The 22,505-nt window shown below is 43.0% G+C and overlaps 1 protein-coding gene across 1 annotated transcript; it reads left to right on the top strand.

Moving 5' to 3' along the window:
• Positions 1 to 1,573: 1,573 nt before the first annotated feature.
• Positions 1,574 to 19,212, top strand: SFT2D1 (SFT2 domain containing 1). Its single transcript, XM_012659303.1, has 8 exons — positions 1,574 to 1,737; positions 8,442 to 8,528; positions 9,101 to 9,183; positions 11,544 to 11,625; positions 14,052 to 14,087; positions 15,449 to 15,507; positions 17,059 to 17,088; positions 18,832 to 19,212. Exons 1-8 carry the CDS (start codon positions 1,675 to 1,677, stop codon positions 18,869 to 18,871), a joined length of 480 nt encoding a protein of 159 aa, XP_012514757.1. The 5' UTR covers positions 1,574 to 1,674; the 3' UTR covers positions 18,872 to 19,212.
• Positions 19,213 to 22,505: the final 3,293 nt, after the last annotated feature.

Below are 22,505 nucleotides of genomic sequence, written 5' to 3'. Positions count from 1 at the left end.
CATTTGACCTCAGCGGGGAATGTGTGATTTGGGCAACTTTAATTTTTCACCACTCTGCGAATGTCCATGAATGACCTCAAAAGTGTTGCAAGTATTGATTTTGGGGCAACAAATACATTTTATCAGTTAGTGTATTTACAAACACGCAACCTATGAATACTGAGAATTGGCTGTAGTATTATTTCATTTAATCCTCATAACTGCCCTACAAGGTGGGAACTATTTTCACATATGAGAAAATGAAACAGTTTAGGTTGACTTGCCCCAAATCCTGCAGCTACAAAATGGTGAAGCAGGATTCTAACCCAGGCAGTCTGACTCGAGAGCCTAGATCATTTCATTACCTCCATATGGGTGTGTCTCAAATAAACTGTGAGGTATTTTTCAGGAAACTGAGCTTGGCTCATAGAGTACGGGAAGTAAAAAAGCCCAAATCGTATTCTTAAACCTTCAATATTATTTTCTAAGGAAAATTTCTTATATCCAAGTCCAGGTTGAACCATATAAAACTGCCCTTTTTATGTTCAGCTACTTTAGTTGAAGACTGGTAAGTTCATATGGTTCAGCCTCATTTATCCTTGGAAAGCATTTTTTTCATTACTAGAGGTATCGGTTTATTTCATCTTTTTCCATATGGAAAACTAAAGTTACTATACTTGAAAAGAAAAATCTTGAAAGCACGTATAGACGTATTTATGTTTTATTAAACAGAAGCACAAAGATTTGTTATTTTGCACATTTTGTCATCTATTTTCTCATCTTTTAAAGTTAAGGATGAGAAGATAAAACTTCACATTTTAGTATGAACAGGCCAAACATAAATATTTTCTGCCTGAAGAACGCCGAGCATTGGACTGTTTTATCAGTGGAAGTATATGACCTGCTTTTCTAGGGGTCTTATAATATTTGTTTTTATCTAATTGACATTACATAAAATCTCTACTAAAGGCAGTGGGATGAACAATGCAAGTCTTTGGGGTTCAACTTTAGGGAGGGAAGAGAGGGGGTGAAGTAGTAAAAACAAAATACCATTTTTCATACCATCTCCCCAAACCTGAGAGCAAACGGAAGAGCGAGACCCCACTGAGCGACGCCGGGGCAGTGTACTTACGGAAAGCCCGAGCTTCTCCGCAGCCCGCATGGCACAGGCGGCTCTAATTTTTAATCTCCCTTCTTAGCACGGTGGAGAATGACGAGAAAGCGCCCGCCCGGCACCGGCCGAGGGCAGCCAGCACTCGCTCCGCGGTCCCCGCCGAGCGCTACGCGGCACCTGGGCGCGGGGACGAGCCACTCCCACCCGGGGCGGGCTGTGAGGGAGGGGGCCCTGCCGCACCAACGGCCGCACAACCACCGCCGGCGCTTCCCGGCGGGGTCTGACGGGAAGCTGGGTCTGCGCGCGCCGTGGGGAGGCGCCCAACCTGCGCCGTGTCCCCGCGCATGACCACCGCGGACTTCGCGACCAGCAGGACGGACACGCCCCCGGAGCCCGTTCCCCACGCCTGGCAGCTCGGGCCGCCGCGGAGCCGGCGCGCATGCGCGGACCGCTCCGGCGGACGCTCTGGCAGAGTGACGTGCCGGAAGAGGGCCGGCCCGGACTTCCGGTCGTTCGCGGGTGCGGGTTCCGGGTTTCCTGGCTGGCGCGAGGAGCCGCCGCTGCGGCCCGGGAACAGGGCCATGGAGAAGCTGCGGCGAGTCCTGAGCGGCCAGGACGACGAGGAGCAGGGCCTGACCTCGCAGGTAGCGAGTCGCGCCCTCGCCCGGGCCCGGGCCCGCACCCCCGCCCGGGCCGCAGCAGGTGGAGGCGGGTGCGGGGCGGGGGTCCAGTGGTCCGGAGATGGCCTCCTCTGCTCGGCCAGTTGATTTTGGAGGGCTCCTCCCGCCTCCTGGGAAGAATTTGGGAACTTTCCAGTTTGTCATGGGGTCTACATAAGGTCACTTTGAGACTCATCCCTTCTGCCCCCCCATTCGACCTTCTGACTCTCAGGAACCCACTTTGCTGTCTCCCCCCTCCCAGATAACCCAGCTATCCCCACGCTGCTCTCCCCCAACCTCTGCTTGGTTTTCTGAGCCAGGTGTGAGCATCTGAATTCAGCCTGTTCAGCGCAAGTAGCTGTGCAGGGCATTTGTTCTGCAGATCTTAAAGCTTGTTGCATCCGTTTGCATCTAGAGGTAAATGAGGTGCTGTGAGTGTGTGCATGGGAGGGGCCTTTTGGAAGTGGGGAGACTGGAAAAGAAATAATACTGAGTTAAAAGTTTCTGTTAAGGCAGTGAGCCTTGGTAAGAGATTTTTTTTTTTTTAAAGCCCTTGTGTCTGCAGTTTACCCACAAGACTTGATAAGGGTTACTTCCTTCAGTATTTTTAACAGGGTTAAAAATAGCAGTGGAGCAGGAACTGCTTTATAGGTATGTTTTTAATTGAATGCTAATAAATTCTTGTTTGCCTGTCACAAAAGTTGAACATTTAAAATTGCATTGTACTACATAGGAATCTTTTTTTTTTTTTTTCTTTTTGAGACAGAGTCTCGCTGTGTTGCCCGGGCTAGAGTGCCGTGGCATCAGCCTAGCTCACAGCAGCCTCAAATTCCTGGGCTCAGGCAATCCTTCTGCCTCAGCCTCCCGAGTAGCTGGGACTACAGGCATGTGCCACCATGCCTGGCTAATTTTTTCTATATATTTTTAGTTGTCCGATTAATTTCTTTGTATTTTTAGTAGAGACGGGGTCTTGCTCTTGGTCAGGCTGGTCTCGAACTCCTGAGCTCAAACAATCCACCCGCCTCGGCCTCCCAGAGTGCTAGGATTACAGGCGTGAGCCACCGCGCCTGGCCTACATAGGAATCTTTTATTTGTCCCCTTTCCTTTCATGACTTACTTCTGTGTCATCATATTTATTCAGTACTTCTTGTGAGTAGTGTTCTGGGCTAGTCTGTAAGGGTTTGGAGAGACTGTAAGACAAGTGTCTGCTCTCACTGAATTCTATAACTCTATAAATAATAACATCAGAAATGTCAGTAAGACTTACCCAACTCATTGACATTTTTATAACCACTATTTTGTGCTCCACTTGAGGTTCTAGATTGGTCCTGTACAATATACTATCATACCACATGTGGCCATTTAAATTTCAATTAATTAAAATGGAATAAAATTTAAAATTCAGTTCCTTCGCCACACCAGCCACATTTCAAGTTTCAGTAGGCACATACGGGTAATGGCTGCTGTATTGGACAGTGTATATATATTAGTAGAACGTTTCCATTGCAGGAAGTTCTGTTGGAAAGTCCTGCTGTAATCCTTAGAGATATGAAGGTGATATTTTCACTTCTGTTGAGACGTCTGTCTTGAAGGGAGAAAGATATGTAAAGAAGTAATTGATCAAAGATCAGAGTGACTGGCATTGGCAAGTGCTGTGAGTTCAGAGGAGGTGACTGCTCATTTAACAAATACTCAAGTTGCTACATGTTTGGCCCTGTTCAAGATGCTGATGTTGTAACAGTGACCAACACAAAGATCTCTCCCACATGTAACTTCCTTTTTAATTGGGGGAAGGCATAAACAAGTATATAATGTGTCAGATGATGCTAAGTGTCATGAAAAAAGTTAAAGTTGAGGAGATTGGAATTGCCACATTAGGATCGTCAGATAAAGCTTCCCTGTTAGGGTGACGTGAATATGGCTCTGAGGAGCTTGCGGTATCTGGGCAACTTGTGAATAAGAGCCTCCCAGGCCGAGGGTACAGCAGATACAGAGCCCTGAGTCGTCAGGTTCAAGGCCAGTAAGGAGGCCAGAGTGGCTGGAGCAAAGGGACAGAGAAGAAAGGCAAGTGTAGGAGACATGGCAAAGCAGGAAGTGGGATTCCCAATTGTGTGGGGTCTCACGCACCTTAGAAAGGATTTTAGCTTTACTCTGAGCTTGATAGGAAGCCTTTGGGTTTTGATCAGAGTGGTGGTGTGACCGGCTTGGATTTTAAAGGTTCACTGGCTGCTCTGTGGATATCAAACTGTAGGGGTGAGGGTGTAAGCCCAGAGATTTGGTCAGGAGATTGGTACAGTGGTCTCGGTAAGAGATGACTAAGGCTCTAATCAGAGTGCTGTAAGTGATGGTGGTTGAAAAAAAAGTGATCAGATTCTGTAGATGGTTTGAATGTGTAGCCAGCAGGATCAGTTGTTGACGGATTGAATGTGTGCGAGCAAGAGCAGCCACAGATGCTTCCATGGCCTGAGCATCTGGAAGGATGGAGTTACCAGTAACAGAGCTGTGGGAGGAGCAGCATTATGGATGAAAATCATCTCATGTGGATGTTAAGACTGAGCTGTCAGGTAGCATCCAAGTGGAGATGTCTGGAAAGCAGTTGGACATAAGATTCTAGAGTTTGTGGGAGGAAGTATTATGAGAAAGATGAGATCACCAAGGGGTTGTGTGTAAGTAGAAACGAGAAGAGGTCCAAGGTTTGACCTCTGGGCTTCTCCAGTGTGTAGAGTTTGGCAGGATGAGCAGAAGCCGAGAAACAAGGCTAGGAGGAGCGGCAAGAGGAGCCAGAGCAGCGCAGGTCCGAGAGGCTGAGTGCTACGGGAAGTCACTTTATCGGGGAAGGAATGCGCTCGATTCTCTAAGACCTGGTCTAGGTCTCTCCCTCCTTGAATTCTTTCCAAGCATCTCCAAGGACAGCCCAGACTCTGGTTGCTTTGCCTCCCCCCCCCCGGCCTCAGACCAGCTCAACAGGAGGACAGAGCAGCCCATATCAGATGCCCCCCCACGCCCGCGCCAGGACACCCAGGGCCTCGCCGAGCTCCACCACCAGCCTAGATCCATCCCTGTCTTGACCCAGTTCTGTCATGTCCTCCATCCTGTTCATGCCTACTGCACAAGAGGCTCAACACCCTCGGGACATCCCTCAGCAACATTCACGAGGGCTTCAAAATAAGAATTCTGGGAGACGCGAACACTCAGCACGTAACACTCTTTGCTCTGAGCTTCTCACTCAGACACACTGTTGTGTGATTGTGATGTGGACAAGGCACTGGGTTCACCCGCAGGTGTTACCGTGGTAGAAGCAGCATGTGGGTCAGCACATTGGTGTCTACACAGGGTACAGAGCTGTCTACTGACCAGGCTCGAGTCCTCCCTCTTACTCATCTGCTCAGAGAGGACCCCCTTCTCCCCAAGCCCACAGGGACAGTGTGTTGGGCAGGTTCCCTGGGGGCCTGAGCACCTGCTCACACAGCACACCTGTGCTAGGGGACCGCCCCGCCCGATCTCATATATCCACTCTGCTTCCTGAGGGACCCCTGCAGGGCACACCAGCTTCCCGGCTGGCGAGTCAGATAGTGCCACTTTGTGGTCAGGTCACGCGGGGTTCCATGACCAGGCCCGCAGAGTCTACCTGCAGGGGTGAGTTCTTGCTCTTGCATGAATTTGTTCCTGAGTGAGCGGGTTGTTATAAAGTGAGGTTCCTCCTCATGTTTGGTCTTTTTTGCACACACCATTTGCCTTTCCGCTTCCCCAGCAGGTGTTGATGCAGCACGTGGCTTTCACGAGAAGCTGCGCCATGCCAGCACTGTGCTCAGGGACTTTCCTGCCACCAAAATCATAAGCTAAATAAACTGCTTTTCTTTATAAACTCCCCAGCTTCAGGTATTCTGTTACAGTAGGAATAAACAGACTGAGACACGCTGCTAGATGAGCTTCTCAAGGGTTGGGGCTTTGTTTTGTTATAGCCAGGCTGTCTCTTTGCTTCCTCTTTGGTAACACATTGGTATAATAATTGCCGGCAATTTTTTTTTTTTTGGTGGGTGGAGGTGGCAATTCTAATGTGTATTTCTTTTCTAAGACTAAATTTAAGAGATCAACAAAGTTGCTGGGTTTAGGAGGACTATTCCTGATATTGGCTGGAAGAGAAACCACACAAATGCTTCTGCTGAAGCAGACTGGGGGTGCAGGGTTCCTTCTGTCTCCTAGCTGGAAGATGCAGTGCCACGTTTTCATTCATGCCAAAGTATTGCACGATTTTCCCAGTTAGGAAATCTGTGATTTGCTTCTGTATCCCAAACAAGTTGCAAGACTTGAGACAAGTCTTTGCTTGCAAGTTGAATATTCCACATTTACAAATGGAAATAGTTTGTCATAATGTTCCATTTTAAAGATCATCCCATGGAAGATGACAATAAGAGGAAAAAGACCTACTACTATACAAATGAACATGCTCTTTCACTGCTCAGAGAAAAATAAACTGGCTATTGAAAACCAACAATTGAGGCCAGGCGCAGTGGCTCACGCCTGTAATCCTAGCACTCTGGGAGGCCGAGGCGGGTGGATCGCTTGAGTTCAGGAGTTCGAGACCAGCCTGAGCAAGAGCGAGACCCCGTCTCTACCAAAATTAGAAAGAAATTGGCCGGACAACTAAAAATATATATATAAAAAATTAGACGGGCATGGTGGTGCATGCCTATAGTCCCAGCTACTTGGGAGGCTAAGGCAGAAGGATCCCTTGAGCCCAGGAATTCGAGGTTGCTGTGAGCTAGGCTGACGCCACGGCACTCTACCCTGGGCAACAGAGTGAGACTCTGTCTCAAAAAAAAAAAGAAAGAAAACCAACAATTGAACTTATGAACAATGGGGTGATTTAAACTTGTAAAAGAAAGTAAAAATAGATGCTTTTTCTTCTCTTGTTAAATCCTTCTCACATCATCGTGGACTCACTAACCGTTAGAAATCATGATTAGTGTACTGTTTCCATTTTTTAATTGACAAATAAAAATTGTTTATATTTATGGTGTACAACGTCATGTTTTGATATATGTATACATTGTAGAATGGCTAAATCAAACTAAAATGTCCTTTTTAAAATAAATACTTAGATCACTTACTATGTAGTGTAGTCTGTCAGGCTTGTACTGTTCTATGTAGTTAAAATATACCTGATGTGTATTCTTCCTGATCAGAAAAAATGAAATTTAGATGTTTTTATGGGCAAATTCATTCTTTGTTTAAAATCAAGTGATTAGTTTTGCTATAAATAGATGACATTGCTGGAAACAAGAATGTGAATTAAAGCAAATTTTAAAAACCATTTAAGATGTGTTAAAAAGTGATATATGTTTCATTAACAGAATATTTAGTTATTTTTATCTACTTTTCATGCTACATAAGGATTCACAGATTAATCTGTTGAGGTAAGGAATGTAATCAAAGGCATTTTGAGATGTTGCATATAAACCTCTTTTTGTTTCATTATTCTTAAAAATACATTATAAACACAACATGCTCGTATCTTTAAGTGTATATGGTAGTATAAATAACACATTTAAATTTTGGAATATAAATCCTTATTGTATATTTCGAGTTTCTTGAAACAGCCGTTGTTGATACTTTTTCAGCTTTATTGAGAAATATGTTTTGTTAGTGTACTTAATAATCTGAATGTTTAATCATTACTGTATGCTGGATTATCATACTGTAGAAAGTATGCACAGTTAATTTCTGCTTTTTTCCCACATAATGTGTATAATTTGCATGGCATCTAGGAATGTTATTGCTGTAAAATAAATTACCATTTCAAAAATTTGTTTGTACAAGGGTTGAGAAGATGCCCAAGGCTTTTATGAGTTGGATTTAAATGAACATTTCATAATGGGAATCGTCAGATACGCTCTGTGGTAGACTCTGCTGTGCCTGCCCAGGCTCCCTCTGTTAGGTGGGCTGGCATCCTCCACTGCTGGCTGCTGAGTGCTGTACCTCCTGCCCACCCTGGTTGTGTAGTCACCCCACTGCACCCCCAGCCTGCAGCCAGTGACCAGCTGCTGGGTGGTGGATTCCGGAAGGCCAGCCTCTGCCTCAAGGCAGGACTTGAACTGTAGCGCAGTTTTCACTGCAGGCCCAGGCACACTCCAGGTGAAACCACGTCCTTGCTTGGTCCCTTCTGCTTCTCTGTCCAGCTTGCCTCACTTCCTTAAAGGTTTCTGCTAAGAACAGTTCCTGCATAAATATCCCCATCTCAGGCTCTGCATCGAGGGTACCTAACTGAATGTGCCCTAAGACCTGCAGAAGTTGTGATGAACCCTGTGTACCCCGACCCAGCCTCAGCAGTTAGCAACTTTTTGCCTGGCTTGTTTCATCTGTTCTTTATTTTTTAGTCATGTATTTTATAATATATCATATACTATGTCATTTTATCCATATCAGCATGCATCTGCTGGGATTTCAGTGAAAGATAAAACAATACTGTTACCAGACCTAGCAAAATTAAGTTATTCCTCAATATCATTCCCCCACCATGTTCATACTTCCCTTAACAACCATAGAATCTTAATATTCTTAAATGACACTACAATATGCAAAATGATACAAAGATTTAGAATATATGTTAAAACTTTAATTTAGTAAAGACTCAGATTGGTAACTGGTGACTTAAGAACATACTCTGAATTCTCCCATTCTTTCCTAAGATCCTGGATGCCTCGTCCCTTAGTTTCAACACCAGATTGAAATGGTTCGCCATATGCTTCGTGTGTGGCATTCTCTTCTCTATCCTGGTGAGTTACGGCTTTATATTGCTTAATTTTTATTTTGCATTAGACTAATAATCCCATTTAGTACCAACAAACAATCTACTTTATCTAAATCCCTGTTAGACTACTTTGATGAGTACATTTAGTCATCTGAAATAAAGGGTAGAGATCAAAAAAATGATGTAGAAGTGAATATTTTGGGGAGTTTTACGAATTATGGAAATAATTTTATTTAAGAAAAATCAATGTAAAAAGAGCTCATGAGTTGATAATTTAAATGTGCTTATTACCTTTTTTAACTTGCCATTTTATATGAATATTTAATTAAAATTGAGATTTACTGACAAGTACGAAGAAAGTTTTATTATGGCTCGTTTATATATATTTATGCAAATAGGCAGAAGATTCACATTATATAACGTTGAAAATTAGCTGACTTTTTCCTATATAATCGGAGACTATATACAAGTACATTTAGATTTAAACATTATATTATTACATAATATTTATATTATTACTACTGTAGTAGCACATTTATGTTTTCAGCTATTAAAATAATAAAATTATTTTTACATAATTGTAATATCTTAACTCAGGGAACTGGATTGCTGTGGCTTCCGGGTGGCATAAAGCTTTTTGCGGTGTTTTATACCCTTGGAAATCTTTCTGCACTAGCCAGGTGTGTATGTAAGTTTGGCATCTCAAAATATCTTCTTTGCTATTGCTGTTAGGTTGGTGCAAAAGCAAACGGTTTCGGACCATGAATTTTAAATCATCATAACTAGACTCAAACACATCTTTATTAATCAAAATAGGAACCATCACAATCAACACATTTTTGCCAACGAGAAATAAGTTTGTTTATTCCTGTAGCATAAAAATCTGTGCTTCAGGATTCCATGAACTCTTAGAACACATTTTCTGCATCCTGCTGGTTGTGGAAGCATTTTCCCTGCAAACGGTTGTCGAGATGCTTGAAGAAGTGGTAGTCAGTTGGCGAAAGGTGAATATGGTGGATGAGGCAAAACTTTGTAGCCCAGTTCGTTCAACTTTTGAAGCATTGGTTGTGTGACGGGCAGTTGGGCGTTGTCTAGAGAAGAATTGGGCCCTTTCTGTTGACTGCTGCCAGCTGCAGGCATTGCAGTTTTTGGTGCATCTCATGGATTTGCTGAGAATACTTCTCAGATGTCCTGGTTTCACCGGGATTCAGAAAGCTGGAGTGGATCAGACCAGCAGCGGACCACCAAACAGTGACTATGACCTTTTTTTTGGTGCAAGTTTGGCTTTGGGAAGTGCTTTGGAGCTTCTTCTCATCCAACCACTGAGTTGTATAAAATCCACTTTTTGTTGCATGTTACAATCCGATGGAGAAATGGTTCGTTGTTGCTGCGTACAGTAAGAGAAGATGACACTTTAACAGGACGATTATTTTGATTTTCGGTCAGCTCATGAGGCACCCGCTTATCAAGCTTTTTCACCTTTCCAATTTGCTTCAAATGCCGAACGACTGTAGAATGGTCAACCTTGAGTTCTTCAGCAACTTCTTGTGTAGTTGTAAGAAGATCAGCTTCGATGATTGCTCTCAACTGGTCGTTGTCAACTTCTGATGGCCACTGCGCTCGTCTCCTTTGCAAAACTTCTTGAACCCCCACTGCACTGCACGTTCGTTAGCAGCTCCTGAGCCAAATACGTTGTGGATGTTGTGAGTTGTCTCTGTTGCTTTATGACCCATTTTGAACTCGAATAAGAAAATTGCTCAAATTTGCTTTTTGTTTAACATTTCCATAGTCTAAAATAAATATCAAATAAACAGCAAGTAATAAGTCATTAGCAAAAAAAAAAATAAAGTGAGAAATATACATCAAAATGATATATAGCATAACCACATTTATTTAAGAATGTATTCCAGTATCAAATGGCAAATGTCAACAATGCTAAAAACCACAATTACTTTTGCACCAACCTAAATACCAAACTTACTTTTCTGTTAATAATAAGCACTTTCCTAATAGAGTATGTTTCTGTAGCTCTATACATACTGTGAATTCAGACACAAAATTTACATTAATTCAGTAAATATTTATCGACTCCTACATGCTGGCTCCCTTAATAGCATATTAATGATAAGAATAGCCAACATTTGGGGGCACTTACTGCGTGCCAGGGACTATTCTAATCGCTATATGTGTCATAACAAGTTTTTGAGGTAGCTACTATTATCATCCCCATTTTATAGCTGGAGATAGCAGCCCAGAGCGGGTGAGTCACTTGGCCAGGGTGACGCACCCAGTACATTGGCTGAGGCAGGACTCCCAGCAGACAGTGGGCTCCAGAGCCCAGACTTGTAGCTCTTATACTCAAGGCCTTGTTCTTGTGGGGTTAACGTTTTAATGAGAGACAGCCAAACAGTAAGCCAGAAAAAGATCTGATGGTGTTGGTGCTGAGCAGAGATTAAAATAGGATGAGACACCAGTGACTGAGCTAACTTTAGATTGGGTGTTCAGGGATTCCTCACTGAGAATCTTCAGTTCATCTTTTGGTGTGTTGTCTTAGTCTATTTTGTGCTCTATAACAGAATGCCACAGACCAGGCAACGTATAAAGAATAGCAATTTTTTTCTCACGGTTCTAGAGACTGGGAAGTCCAAGACCAAGGCACCTGCAGGTTCAGTGTCTGGTGAGGGCTGCATCCCCCGCAGGGAGGAATGCTGCGTCGTCACCTGGCCGAAGAGTGGAACGGCAGCTGGGTGAAGCCTTTTCTACGAGGGTCTTGATCCCTTTCACGAGGGAGAAGCCCTCATGGCCTGATCACCTCTTAATACTGTCACAGTGACAACACCTGAATTTTGGAGGTGACACATTCAAACCATAGCATGTCTGCTGAGATAGTTGGAAAGTTTTTTTTTAAGTTAAGGAAAAAAACATTTAGTATTTTTATTAAATAAACTAGCAGAGTTTCTTTTTTTAAAAGCAGTTTAGTTTTGTATAGCCAGACAAATTAGTATACCCATCTCTCAGTTATTTTCTTTGTTTCACATAGCACATGCTTTTTAATGGGACCCATGAAGCAACTGAAGAAAATGTTTGAAACAACAAGATTATTTGCAACAATTATTATGCTTGTAAGTAAATAGTGATAATTTTTAAAACTAATTGAAGTATCGTTGCATTATTTTATAAATAATTGCTCTTATGTATATACTGTTATTCTATTTCTCTAGTTGATAACTGTTATCTTCAAGACTGTGCAGTTAAAGAGTTTAGATTATACGGTGGTATCTAAAATTACTGGCCGGGCAAAGCCCGCTTTTTGCTGCTTATATCTACCATTGTTTATAGTTGTGTGTGTTTAAAATGACATTAGAGCTGGGTATGTTTTCAGTTTTAAGCCTTACAGATTATTTCTGAATGGATTGTCGTTTGTACTCTTTGGAGGGTAGGAATAGAAGATAGGTTACTTCTATGTCCATTTGAATCTTCTCAGGGAGAATTGACATCGTTTGTCATCTGGCTTTTGTCCCTTCCCCGTTTGCCTACTTGACAAATAATCCTAACAGTGTGGCTTCCATAGCAATGCCTTTAAACGCGCCATTCATCACACTGTGGGTTCTGTACGTGGCTCTCAGGTCATCCCCCCCAGGTGGTCTGTTTATCCTGAGCCCGGGTGGGGAGCAGATGAGAGTTTACACTGTGGTCAGAAGGATAGTTTTCCTCATCGTACATTGGGGTGTTGAGCTGATCACTGTGTCTCATGGGCAGGGAACCCAGATCCCCTCTCCATCATCCTCTAGTTCCTGACTCACTTGTTCTGTGTCTCTCGCAGATTTCCTTTGCCTTAAAGTATTTAGATATTCAAAGAATTCAAATATCACCATTAGCTGATTAGTTTTTACTTACAACTATCAACGTGAGCTTTTCAAACACAACTGACTTATGTTAATTTATAAGTAAGGAAATGTTTATTAACTGTAATCTGCCTGACAGTATTTTCCCATCTCCTCAACAGCGGAAAAACTCGTTTTTAGCTTAATTTTTTATTTTTATGTCTCTATTCAATCTCATATTTTATTGCCATTTTTATAACTCGTCTAGTTATTTTTAAATTCCAATATTAGTATGTATAGCAAAAAAATTTTAAATTTAACTTTACCTAGATTACTAAGAAATTATCCTTCACTGTTAGACTATACATTTATATTCCACAAAGATTTTACTTGGATTTGTTTTCTTTTTTCTTTTTATTTTTTTATTTCAGGTATTATGGGGGTACAAACATTTTGGTTACAAGTAATGACTTTGCCTCGCCCCAGCCAGGGCTAGAGGCGTGCCCTTCCCCCATACAGTGCACACCACATCCATAGATTTGTTTTATTTAAGATACCCAGGCAGTTATCACTTAACCTTTTTAGTAGTGTGCCTTACACCAACAAGCCCCAAGTCGAGAGAATGTTGGGACATTTGGACATAGGAAATATTTCCCCTAGTAGAATACTTTGCTTATTTGATGTCCTAAGGTCGTGCCTAGTAATGGCGGTAAAGAGGCTTTGCCACTTACCCTTCCTGTGCCGACCCCCAGCTCACGCACATCACAGACATGCTCTACTCGTTACAGCAGTCCTTCAAAGCAGGTCGGTAGAAACTCCTCATTCTGAAGAGAAAGAAACAGGTCTAGAAACGGGTCTAACCAAGGACTCTCAGATAACAGGCATCAGTCAGAATCTTGTTGGGTCTTTGTACTTCCACACCTACCTCTCATGTTCACTGCTGTGCCTGCTTTCAGGGACACAAGTGGAGGGATGGTTGGAGTTGCCTTTACAGGGATGTAGAATGATAGTGTAATCTTTCCACATGGAAAATTATTACAGGACCACCATTATGTAAAGCTGAGTAAAATAGAACTTACTGTGTATTAGCAGTTGTACGAAGTGGTAACTGTTGGCACTGTACTAAATATTAACAGAAGCATTCATAAGAACAGCTTTTTGTCACTTTAAAACATTCTTCAGGCTGGCTTGATGGCTCACGCCTGTAATTCTAGCACTCTGGAAGGCTAACATGGGAGGATTGCTTGAGGCCAAGAGTTCAGGACCAGCCTGAGCAAGAGGGAGACCTCATCTCTATAAAAAATAGAAAAATTAGTTGGGCGTGGTGGTGCATGCCTGTAGTCCCGGCTACTTGAGAAGCTGAGGCAGGAGGATCGCTTGAGCCCAGGAGTTTAAGGTTGCAGTGAGCTATGATGAAACCACTGCACTCTGGCCCAGGTGACAGAGTGAGACTCTGTCTCAAAAAGACCTAAAACACTCTTCAAGTATTCTTACAGTTTACTTAATCAATAGATTATTTATTAAGTGCTTCCAATTTGCCAAGGAATATTACAGTCATGGACTTTAAAGGAATACTCATGGAATATATAGGTAAAATTAGTTAGCTGCATTAGTATTTTTGTAATATAGTATGTTTGTGCAAATGAATGTGGAATAACTTATGCTTTTTTATGAGGGTTTTGAAAGGGTCTCACATTTACAATTTACTCTCTCTTCCCCTATAGTTGTGTCTCGTGTTAACCCTGTGTGCTGCTCTTTGGGTAAGTGACACCAGCCATACTGGCTTTTTGCTGACAGTGTGTCTCCTCACCAGGTGAAGTGCTGTCACACCGTCATCTCAAAATACCTTAAAGTCTGCTTTTTAAAACCCTCCAAAGATTAGGTGTCCCTACAGTTTTATATAGTAGCATCCAGTCAGTAAACAAGCAATAGATTCTCCTATCTGTTACTACAATGCAGAGGTAGCTAATAAACACATAGGCACACACACATGCTGTGGGAGGCACGTCTGTTCTCACCGTGCTAGCTGGTGGGGCCGTGCTGTCATCCTTCAGGGAGGGTGCAGCGGACGTGGCAGGTGCATCGATGAGTAAAAAGGTGGTAAAACCACTAGGAGAGAAGGCCAGAAAAACAAAAGAAATTAGCAAAAAAGAGACAGAAGAACCTAAACCAGTTTTGTAGCACTTATGGATAAGGTCAGTGGCTCTTCATTAGCCTTAAAGAAGTTCCATTATTACGGTTCAGTCTGCTGCTCGATGTCGCCAGCTCCTCATTGTCTGTATTGTGCTCCGCCTCCTTCCCAAAAGGGTTGGCAGCACCTCTTAAACTGCAACAAGAAAACTACGCATTTTAAAGAAGAAAGGGCAGTGTAGAATATATTTTAGACATACTCTATCAAAAATGTTCCAGTTTTTTCATTTTAATGATGTAAGGACTGAATTTTAGTTACATGAAACTCACACATTTCCCAATGATAACTTAAAAGAATATTCTTAAATAATTTTTGCACATCCCTATGGAACATTGATTTGTAGTTTTGGCATTATATAGTAGCCAGTTAATTTATAAACAGTAGATTAAAAAGAAATGAATAAAAATAAAAAATGATGGACAAGGAATTCTTAAAATAGATCGTTTTAAAACAACCATGGAAACTGCTTATATTATTCCAGAAGATCACAATAAAAGACAATTTCCTCTAATTAAAAAAAAAATACAAAAAACTCAAAAGGAGCAAGTAGGAATGAGTTAAATAAGTAAATTTCACATAGGTTATAGATCTAACTAACTGGGACTTTAAATATTGATTCTGGAAAAGTTAACATTGACTTTAAAGGCCTAACCTTTAAGAGTTTAATACTTTCAGCCTATGCACAGTTGTTTCAGTAACATTTATTTAAAGGCATATATTTTGCAATATTTAAATTAGTAGATAAAGAGAGTTTTGAAAAGGAAATGTACTTTATGGATATTTAAGTTCCAGGTCCACTGTGTCTTAAACTTATCAGATAAAATTTAATAAAGAAAATAAATGGAGCTATCATCTACATTTTTGAAGAGGAGGAATTAAACGTGATTGTGAAAATTCTGAAACTCATCATTCCTGTGTTTTTGCTGTTAGTGGCACAAGAAGGGACTGGCCGTATTATTCTGCGTATTGCAGTTCTTGTCAATGACCTGGTGAGTCTTCTCTTACACTAGTTAAAAAGTTGCAGTTGCCTGAGATGCGACGAGCGTTTTGTTTGGAGCCTGTAAAGCCCTAGCATTTCCTCCAGAGGTTAGCGCGTGCCTTGGAGCCAGACCCCCTGCACGGTCAGATGAGGTGGGGAACAGGCTGAGTCCTGTGGACTGGACAGCATGGCTCGGTGGTACGTCAGGGAGAGCAGAGGAGGTGGGTGTCACCGGTGGTGGAGTGAGGCGCTGTGCTCACACAGGTTACGCAGTGATGCCTTTTCTGACAGGAAAAAGAAATAAGAAATGCAGGGAAAGAAAGCCACATGAATCCTTAAAATTGAGGCCCTATCACAGGATGAGCGCAGGGGAGGATGAGTTTCCCATGCATTCTGTACTCCATTGCTGGGTAATTACAAGGTGGAGCTTACTCTCACGTGGCCCTGTGGTATCTGGAGATATCCTCTGCAGCGGCGGCGATTATACTTGTTACATACAGGTTGAGCACCTGAAATCCAAAATGTGCCAAAATCCAAAACTTTTTGAATGCTAACGTGATGCTCAAAGGGAATGCTCATTGGAGCATTTTGGATTTGAGATGCTCAACCAGTAACTGTAATGCAAATATTCCAAAATCCAAAAAATTCTGATACTCAAAGCGTTTCTAGTCGCAGGCATCTCTCATAAGGGATACTCAACGAGTACTGCTTTTCTGGCTTTCCCTCTGCCGGTAGTTTCCTCTCTGTCTTCCACATATGCAGTCGCACCCTTGCCCCTGATCAGACTCTCCCTGCGTCCTTTTCGTGTCTTGTGCTGCATCGAGTCCCCTGCATGAAACGCCACGAATAGTCATCTGGTTGGTTAAACTTGCCCCCACGGGCACTCTCCATTTAGACATTGAAGGGTGTTTTTTCCTCCTCCTAGTAGTCAGTAAACCCCTTCCTGATTTTGCTGTTTTACATCTCTCCTATTTGATGCTGCGCAGCCTGGGTCAGTGTGTCCATTGGCCGTTTTTCTGTCTTTCCACTGGTAGATGTAACATCAATGAATGTTAAATGTAGTTCCCTACTTATTTCAAATTAACTGTATTTTTTTTTACTCTTTTTCATTGAAATGTGAAGAAATTGAGATTGAATCTCTTGGTTATTTTCTCTTCTATTTTGACTTTTGTTGCCTAATCTATACCTAATAATTGATTTATCCCTAATGGAGAATATAATTTATTCTCAGTTATTCTGCAGTTTCAATTAAAAAAATAACTTAAAAGGGTAACTTCCTTATTATAAGAAACTCAAACTTCAGCATGCATCAGAATCACCTAGAAAGTTGTTAAAATATAGTTACTTATTACAACAATCTTGTGATTCAGGAGGTCTAGGGTAGGGCCTAATTGCGTTTTTAACAAGTTCCCAGGTGATGCTGTTGCCACGGGTCTGGGGTCCCACTTGGCGTTGTACAGTATTATGCTGCTGTATTTATTATAATGTTAGATATGGCCATTTGGCATAAAGAAAACCATCATTCAGATCATGTTTCAACGTTCCTGAATTTTTCTTGCAGGTATAGCCTGTCATACATCCCATATGCCAGGTGAGCTTGTTTGAATTCTGTCTTTTTTCTATTCCTTAATTATCTTCACACAAATACATGAATGTAAATAATTTTTACATTAAAATATTATTTAAAAGGCCTTTTTTGGTTGACTTTGACGTTCTTCCTAAAAGGAAGTAAACTGTTTCCAATGAGATGAATAACAGCTTGCCGCGTAAAATAGCCACACTGAAGCGTTTTGGATACATGTAACCGCCAGGTTAGGAAGTTACTCCTGCCTTACCTACTGAACATTTGCAGTTAGGGAATTTTGACAGGAGATTCTAGACCCTTCCATGGCTGTAAATGTTCAACAAATAGGATGCAGCAACTCCAGTAAAACTAATTCCACTTTTAAAAAAAGGAAGTTACTGAAAAAATGAGATCTGACACATAAATGTTAGTTTTTAGCCAGCAGAAGCATTATAGTTGTATGTCAAGAGGTAACTGCTATTTTCTTACATTTTTCCAGAGAAGTGTATTGATGTAGTTGCGGAGGAAGAAACCAAACTAATTCCAGTCTTGAACCTGATAGAGTCAGAAAAAGATTCAGTGAGGCAAGGTTTGCTGCTTTGTGAAATTCGGGGATATGTTATATATAAGAAACCAACAAAATTGTATACCTAATATGAATAATGAAGGAAATTGGTAGAAATTTTAGTTTTAGTCCGTTTCAAATGAAATGAGTGATTCTTTTTGATAAACACCCATAAGGAGAGCAGACAGAGCAGAGCAGGCTGCAGGTGCGAAGCTGTTGAACAGCGAGTGCGGAGACACTCTGTCAACCCCAGGAGCTCCAGCTCGGGGACCTCTCAGCACGCCCCAGCGTGGAGGGAAGGTCCCCTTGGCACGATGCCCACACCTGAGGGTCCTGCACTTGAGAGCAACGAGCAACGTACAGAATATGCCCACAGGCCTCGGATTTTATTAGTGGATATTTTTAGCAGTTTAGGTAAAGGGGTTTTTTAAATGAATTAAAGCATCACCTAACAGTTCATGAAGTGAACATTAATTTCTTTGGGTTCTTAGGATGCAGTTATAAACATTTTACTTTTAAAATTTAGGTCATTAGTTCTTTTTTAAAATTAGTTCTTTTGTTAGGTTATTTTTGGTATTTACATTTATTTCCTTGTATTAAGATCAGTATAGGTGCTAGTAAAGATTTCTTTTTTTTTTTTTTTTTTTTTGAGACAGAGTCTCACTCCTTTGCCGGAGTAGAGTGCCATGGTGTCAGCCTAGCTCACAGCAACCTCAAACTCCTGGGCTCGAGCAATCCTACTGCCTCAGCCTCCCGAGTAGCTGGGACTACAGACATGTGCCACCATGCCCAGCTAATTTTTTCTATATAGATTTTTAGTTGTCCAAATAATTTCTTTCTATTTTTAGTAGAGACTGGGGTCTCGCTCTTGCTCAGGCTGGTCTCGAACTCCTGACCTTGAGCGATCCACCCGCCTTGGCCTCCCAGAGTGCTAGGATTACAGGCGTGAGCCATCGCACCCGGCCTAGTAAAGATTTCTTAAGATAAATACTATTTCAAAAATTAGCAAAGTATTTCCAAGTCTCAGTTCTTGATTTTAAGTGGCACTCAATAAAGTTTTAGTTAAATCAAAAATTGTGATGGAGACTCCACCGAGTTCCACTGTGAAAGTGATCACAGTGTATTTGGCAGGAACACTTTCTACAGATTTGCTCTTGAGGAATATTATTATATTCTGGTTTTTTCCTTTCCCTTTTCTTTACTAGGGATGCAGTTATTAAATGCTGTTCTCCTCTCCTAAGTTGAAAATCAGAACTCATGGAAAAGAACATTGGAATGTTGATACTCTGTTTTTGGTGAAGTATACTTTTCCCAATAAAATAATCACTCCAAAACAACTGCAGTGACAGTTTAAGACCATTTTGTATACTGGTAAAAACTACATGCTTGATTAAACTGTTAAATGCTTGTAACTTTAAGTTCATTATATGTCACTAATATGTTTCTCCAAAAATGATGTTTTTAATCTTTGCCAATTGTAAATTATTTTTAGCCAGTTTTTTAATCTTTTCAAAACATCTTTTGAAATGTAAATATTTAAGAGATAAACCTGTGCTGCAACATATATTCAGCTTTTTGTGGCTTTTTAAAAATGTCTACATTTTTAAGCCATCATGTTTTTTAAAACTTTAAATGTGAAACTTTTAATTTTAAGCTAAAATTGCTTATGTGTAATAAAAAATAATATATAAATCTTTACAATTTTGAAATAAACCCACCCTTGGAAAAATAGCATTTTCTGAATCAAATTTGTGATACTTTAAAGTGCTGCAATAAAATTTACTTGAGGCACTGTGCAGTCTCTGCAGGCACAGGAGTGGGATACAGCCTCTCTCCTGAATAACACTCCTGAGTACGAACTGCACAAGGTAGCAGGACTGAAAGCAGAGCCCGTGCTGCAGGCAAGGAGGTAATTGCGAAGGTGTCGGGTAAGCGAGGCAACCGGACCCCAATCGTGGCCGGAAGCTGCCTTCACCCCGGGCTGGGGCTCAGAGGAGTAGGAGGGAGAGCCGTCTGGTGGGGCTGGAGCTGGGGGGAGAGGCAGAGAGGGAGGAGAACTTGCCCAGCTCCCTCCTTGTCCCCTCAAGCCCTGCTCCAGTCAGTTGCCAAGGAGCTTCAGGACTGCGCGTGCAGGGAAAGGGCAGGGGGCGGAGGCAGCACAGCACAGGAGTGCACGGGGAAGGGGGCCCTGCCTCCTCTGGCCTAATGAGAGTCGATAAAGAAAAGAGCCCACAAAAGGGTGATGATAGAATGGCTTCCCGCATGTTAGCCTAGCGAGCACGCTGTGGGGAGAATGTTCTGAGGGTTCTGCAAGCACAGACAGCAGAGTCTGTACAGGACGTGGGGGCACATGGTAGTTCAGGTAGCTCAGTAGCACTGAAGTCCAGTAGTGGGGGTTGGGGCGCTGGGGTCAGAGCCAGAGGACCCTGGAAGTCGGAGGCTCACCAGTTGGAAAAGACTGCAGGAAGAGATGAGTTCTGGTGAGTCAGCAGCGCTGCGTGCAATATTGGTGCTGGGTGAAAATGCCCCAAAGAGGTCACAACTATGAGAGAGACAGACACATTCCCAGTTGTTACGAGGTGCGGGGCCCGTGGCTGCAGAGATACCCACAGGATGTGCGGGCCTGTTAATGGGCAGCTCAGCCAGCCACTGGGAGAGGGGGTGGCATGCGGGGCAGAAGCATGGCGTGTGCGGGGCACAACACAGGCGGTGGGCCTGCAGAAAGCGCGGCACGGAGCTATAGTTTCACCCTGAGCCTGAAGAAGAATCTCGGTTTAGACAATAGATGACCATGGTAGTAAGGACAATAAAAGCTTAGTTCTTAAAAAAGCCTGGGAGAAAAGTCAGGTGCGGAGCGCCCTGCAGGTGCCTGGCTCGTGCTCACAAACACAGCTGCAGCGCCCAGGGTGAGCGGCGTGTGCAGACTCAGCCCGCGTGGCGGAGGCGGGTGGGAGGTGTGTTCTGCCCTGCTGCCTTCCCTGCATGGCTCGATTCTGCTCCCATTTGTCAGCGAGAATGGCCACAGGAACATTCCACGAGGAAGAAGCAGAATTGGGACTTTTCACTGAGAAATGTCTGTTCGGTAGACTTTCTAAAATTGAAACTGCATCGTTTGCTTGTGTTTTGCCCTGCACTGGCTGCTGGGTTCAGCCTGCTCGAGGCAAAGGGCCTTCCAGGGGTCAGTGTGGGAGGAAGCCACCCTGAAAAGCGTAAATCCAGGCAGCCCAGTGGGCAGACACAGAGCCAGAGTCCTGAGCGAGGTCAGGGGCAGATCACACAGATGATAGCAGAGAGCCAGGCGCCTCACCCTGAAAGGAAGCCTAGTCTCCCAAAAAGGAAAGACAAATTGGAGGCCACTGTTGGAGCTGAGTTTGGAGGGATCCGTATCCAGGAACGACCTCTGAAGCATGTTGCTGTGCTGGTGTGGGAGGGTCCCTGGACAACCTGGAGTAGCCTCTGGGTCAAGATGCCCACTGTGGGGTAGGGGGCATGGCCTTGGGACAGAGAAGTCATTATTAAACCTGCTGAGGTGGTGAAGAGAAAGACACGCGATTTTAGCCACAGGAGTTGCCTTGCTTGGAGCTCTCAGGCTTCCTGGATGGTAGGACACTTGCCCTCGGTCCTAGCCCAGAGGCCAGCAGCGGGCAGGCATGCCAGGGGTGTCCAAAAGGGCTGGGGGTGGAAAGGACTAGGAATCGGGGAACACGGACTCCACACGAGGCATAAGTTTATGCACTTGTGACACTTGACTTTGCTGAAGCCTGCTGTGCAGAGGGGACCTGCAGTCTTAGGTGAGGGCCTGGGAGAGTTGGGGTTGAACGCAGACCCAGGAGTCTCTGCTCCCATAGGGGGGAGGCAGAGAATCAGGGACCCGCTTCAGAGCCGGCTGGTGGGAGGGAGACAGGCTGGGTCTGCGTCCACAGCAGGAACAGACAAGTGTGAAGGGTCTGCAGAAGTTGGTGCTAGAACCTCCTTTGGGGTGTAGCCTATTTTATTAATAGTGTGAAAGTTACAGCTCAGCCTGATTAATCCAATGAGAATTCCCCAGGAGGCTTGTTTTTTGTTTTGGGTTTTTTTTGTTTTATTTTTTTATTTCAGCATATTATGGGGGTAGAGATGTTTAGGTTACATATGTTGCCCTTACCCCCCCGCAAGTCCGAGCTTCAAGCATGTCCATCCCTTGGATGGTGTGCATCGCACTCTTTGTGTATGCATATACCTGTCCCCTCCTCCCCCGCCGCCCTACATCCAATAAATGTTATTCTAATATGTGCACTTAGGTGTTGATCAGTTAATACCAATTTGATGGTGAGTACATGTGGTGCTTGTTTTTGCATTCTTGGGATACTTCACTTAGTAGAATGTTTTCCAGCTCTATCCAGGAGAATACAAGAGATGCTATATCACCATTGTTGCTTAAAGCTGAATAGTACTCCATGGTATACATATACCACATTTTATTAATCCACTCATGTACTGACGGACACTTGGGTTGTTTCCACATCTTTGCAATTGTGAATTGTGCTGCTATAAACATTTGGGTGCAGGTGTCTTTTTTGAGTGTCTTCTGTTCTTTTGGGTAGATGCCCAGCAATGGGATTGCTGGATCGAATGGTACTTCTACTTGTATCTCTTTAAAGTTTCTCCATATTGCTTTCCACAGAGGTTGTACTAGTTTGCAGTCCCATCAGCAGTGTATGAGCGTTCCTATCTCTCCGCATCCACGCCAACATTTATTGTTTTGGGACTTTTTGATAAAGGCCAGTCTCACTGGAGATAAGTGATACCTCTTTGTGGTTTTGATTTGCATTTCCCTGATGATTAGAGATGTTGAGCATTTTTTCATATGTTTTTTGGCCATTATTCTGTCTTCTTTTGA

Source organism: Propithecus coquereli, unplaced genomic scaffold, assembly GCF_000956105.1.
Source record: "Propithecus coquereli isolate 6110/MARCELLA unplaced genomic scaffold, Pcoq_1.0 Scaffold601, whole genome shotgun sequence".
Classification (NCBI taxonomy): Eukaryota; Metazoa; Chordata; class Mammalia; order Primates; family Indriidae; genus Propithecus; species Propithecus coquereli.
The sequence above is the reverse complement of the archived record's forward strand: the minus strand, read 5'-3'. Positions and strand labels throughout refer to the sequence as shown.

What these genes read in the sequence shown, in the direction of transcription:
- SFT2D1 (XM_012659303.1), top strand. Translation starts at nt 1,675, where the DNA reads ATGGAGAAGCTGCGGCGAGTCCTGAGCGGCCAGGACGACGAGGAGCAG. An exon ending in TTGCAACAATTATTATGCTT is followed by an intron (nt 11,626 to 14,051) that starts GTAAGTAAATAG and finishes CTTCCCCTATAG; the next exon opens with TTGTGTCTCGTGTTAACCCT. An exon ending in TCATACATCCCATATGCCAG is followed by an intron (nt 17,089 to 18,831) that starts GTGAGCTTGTTT and finishes TTTCTTTACTAG; the next exon opens with GGATGCAGTTATTAAATGCT.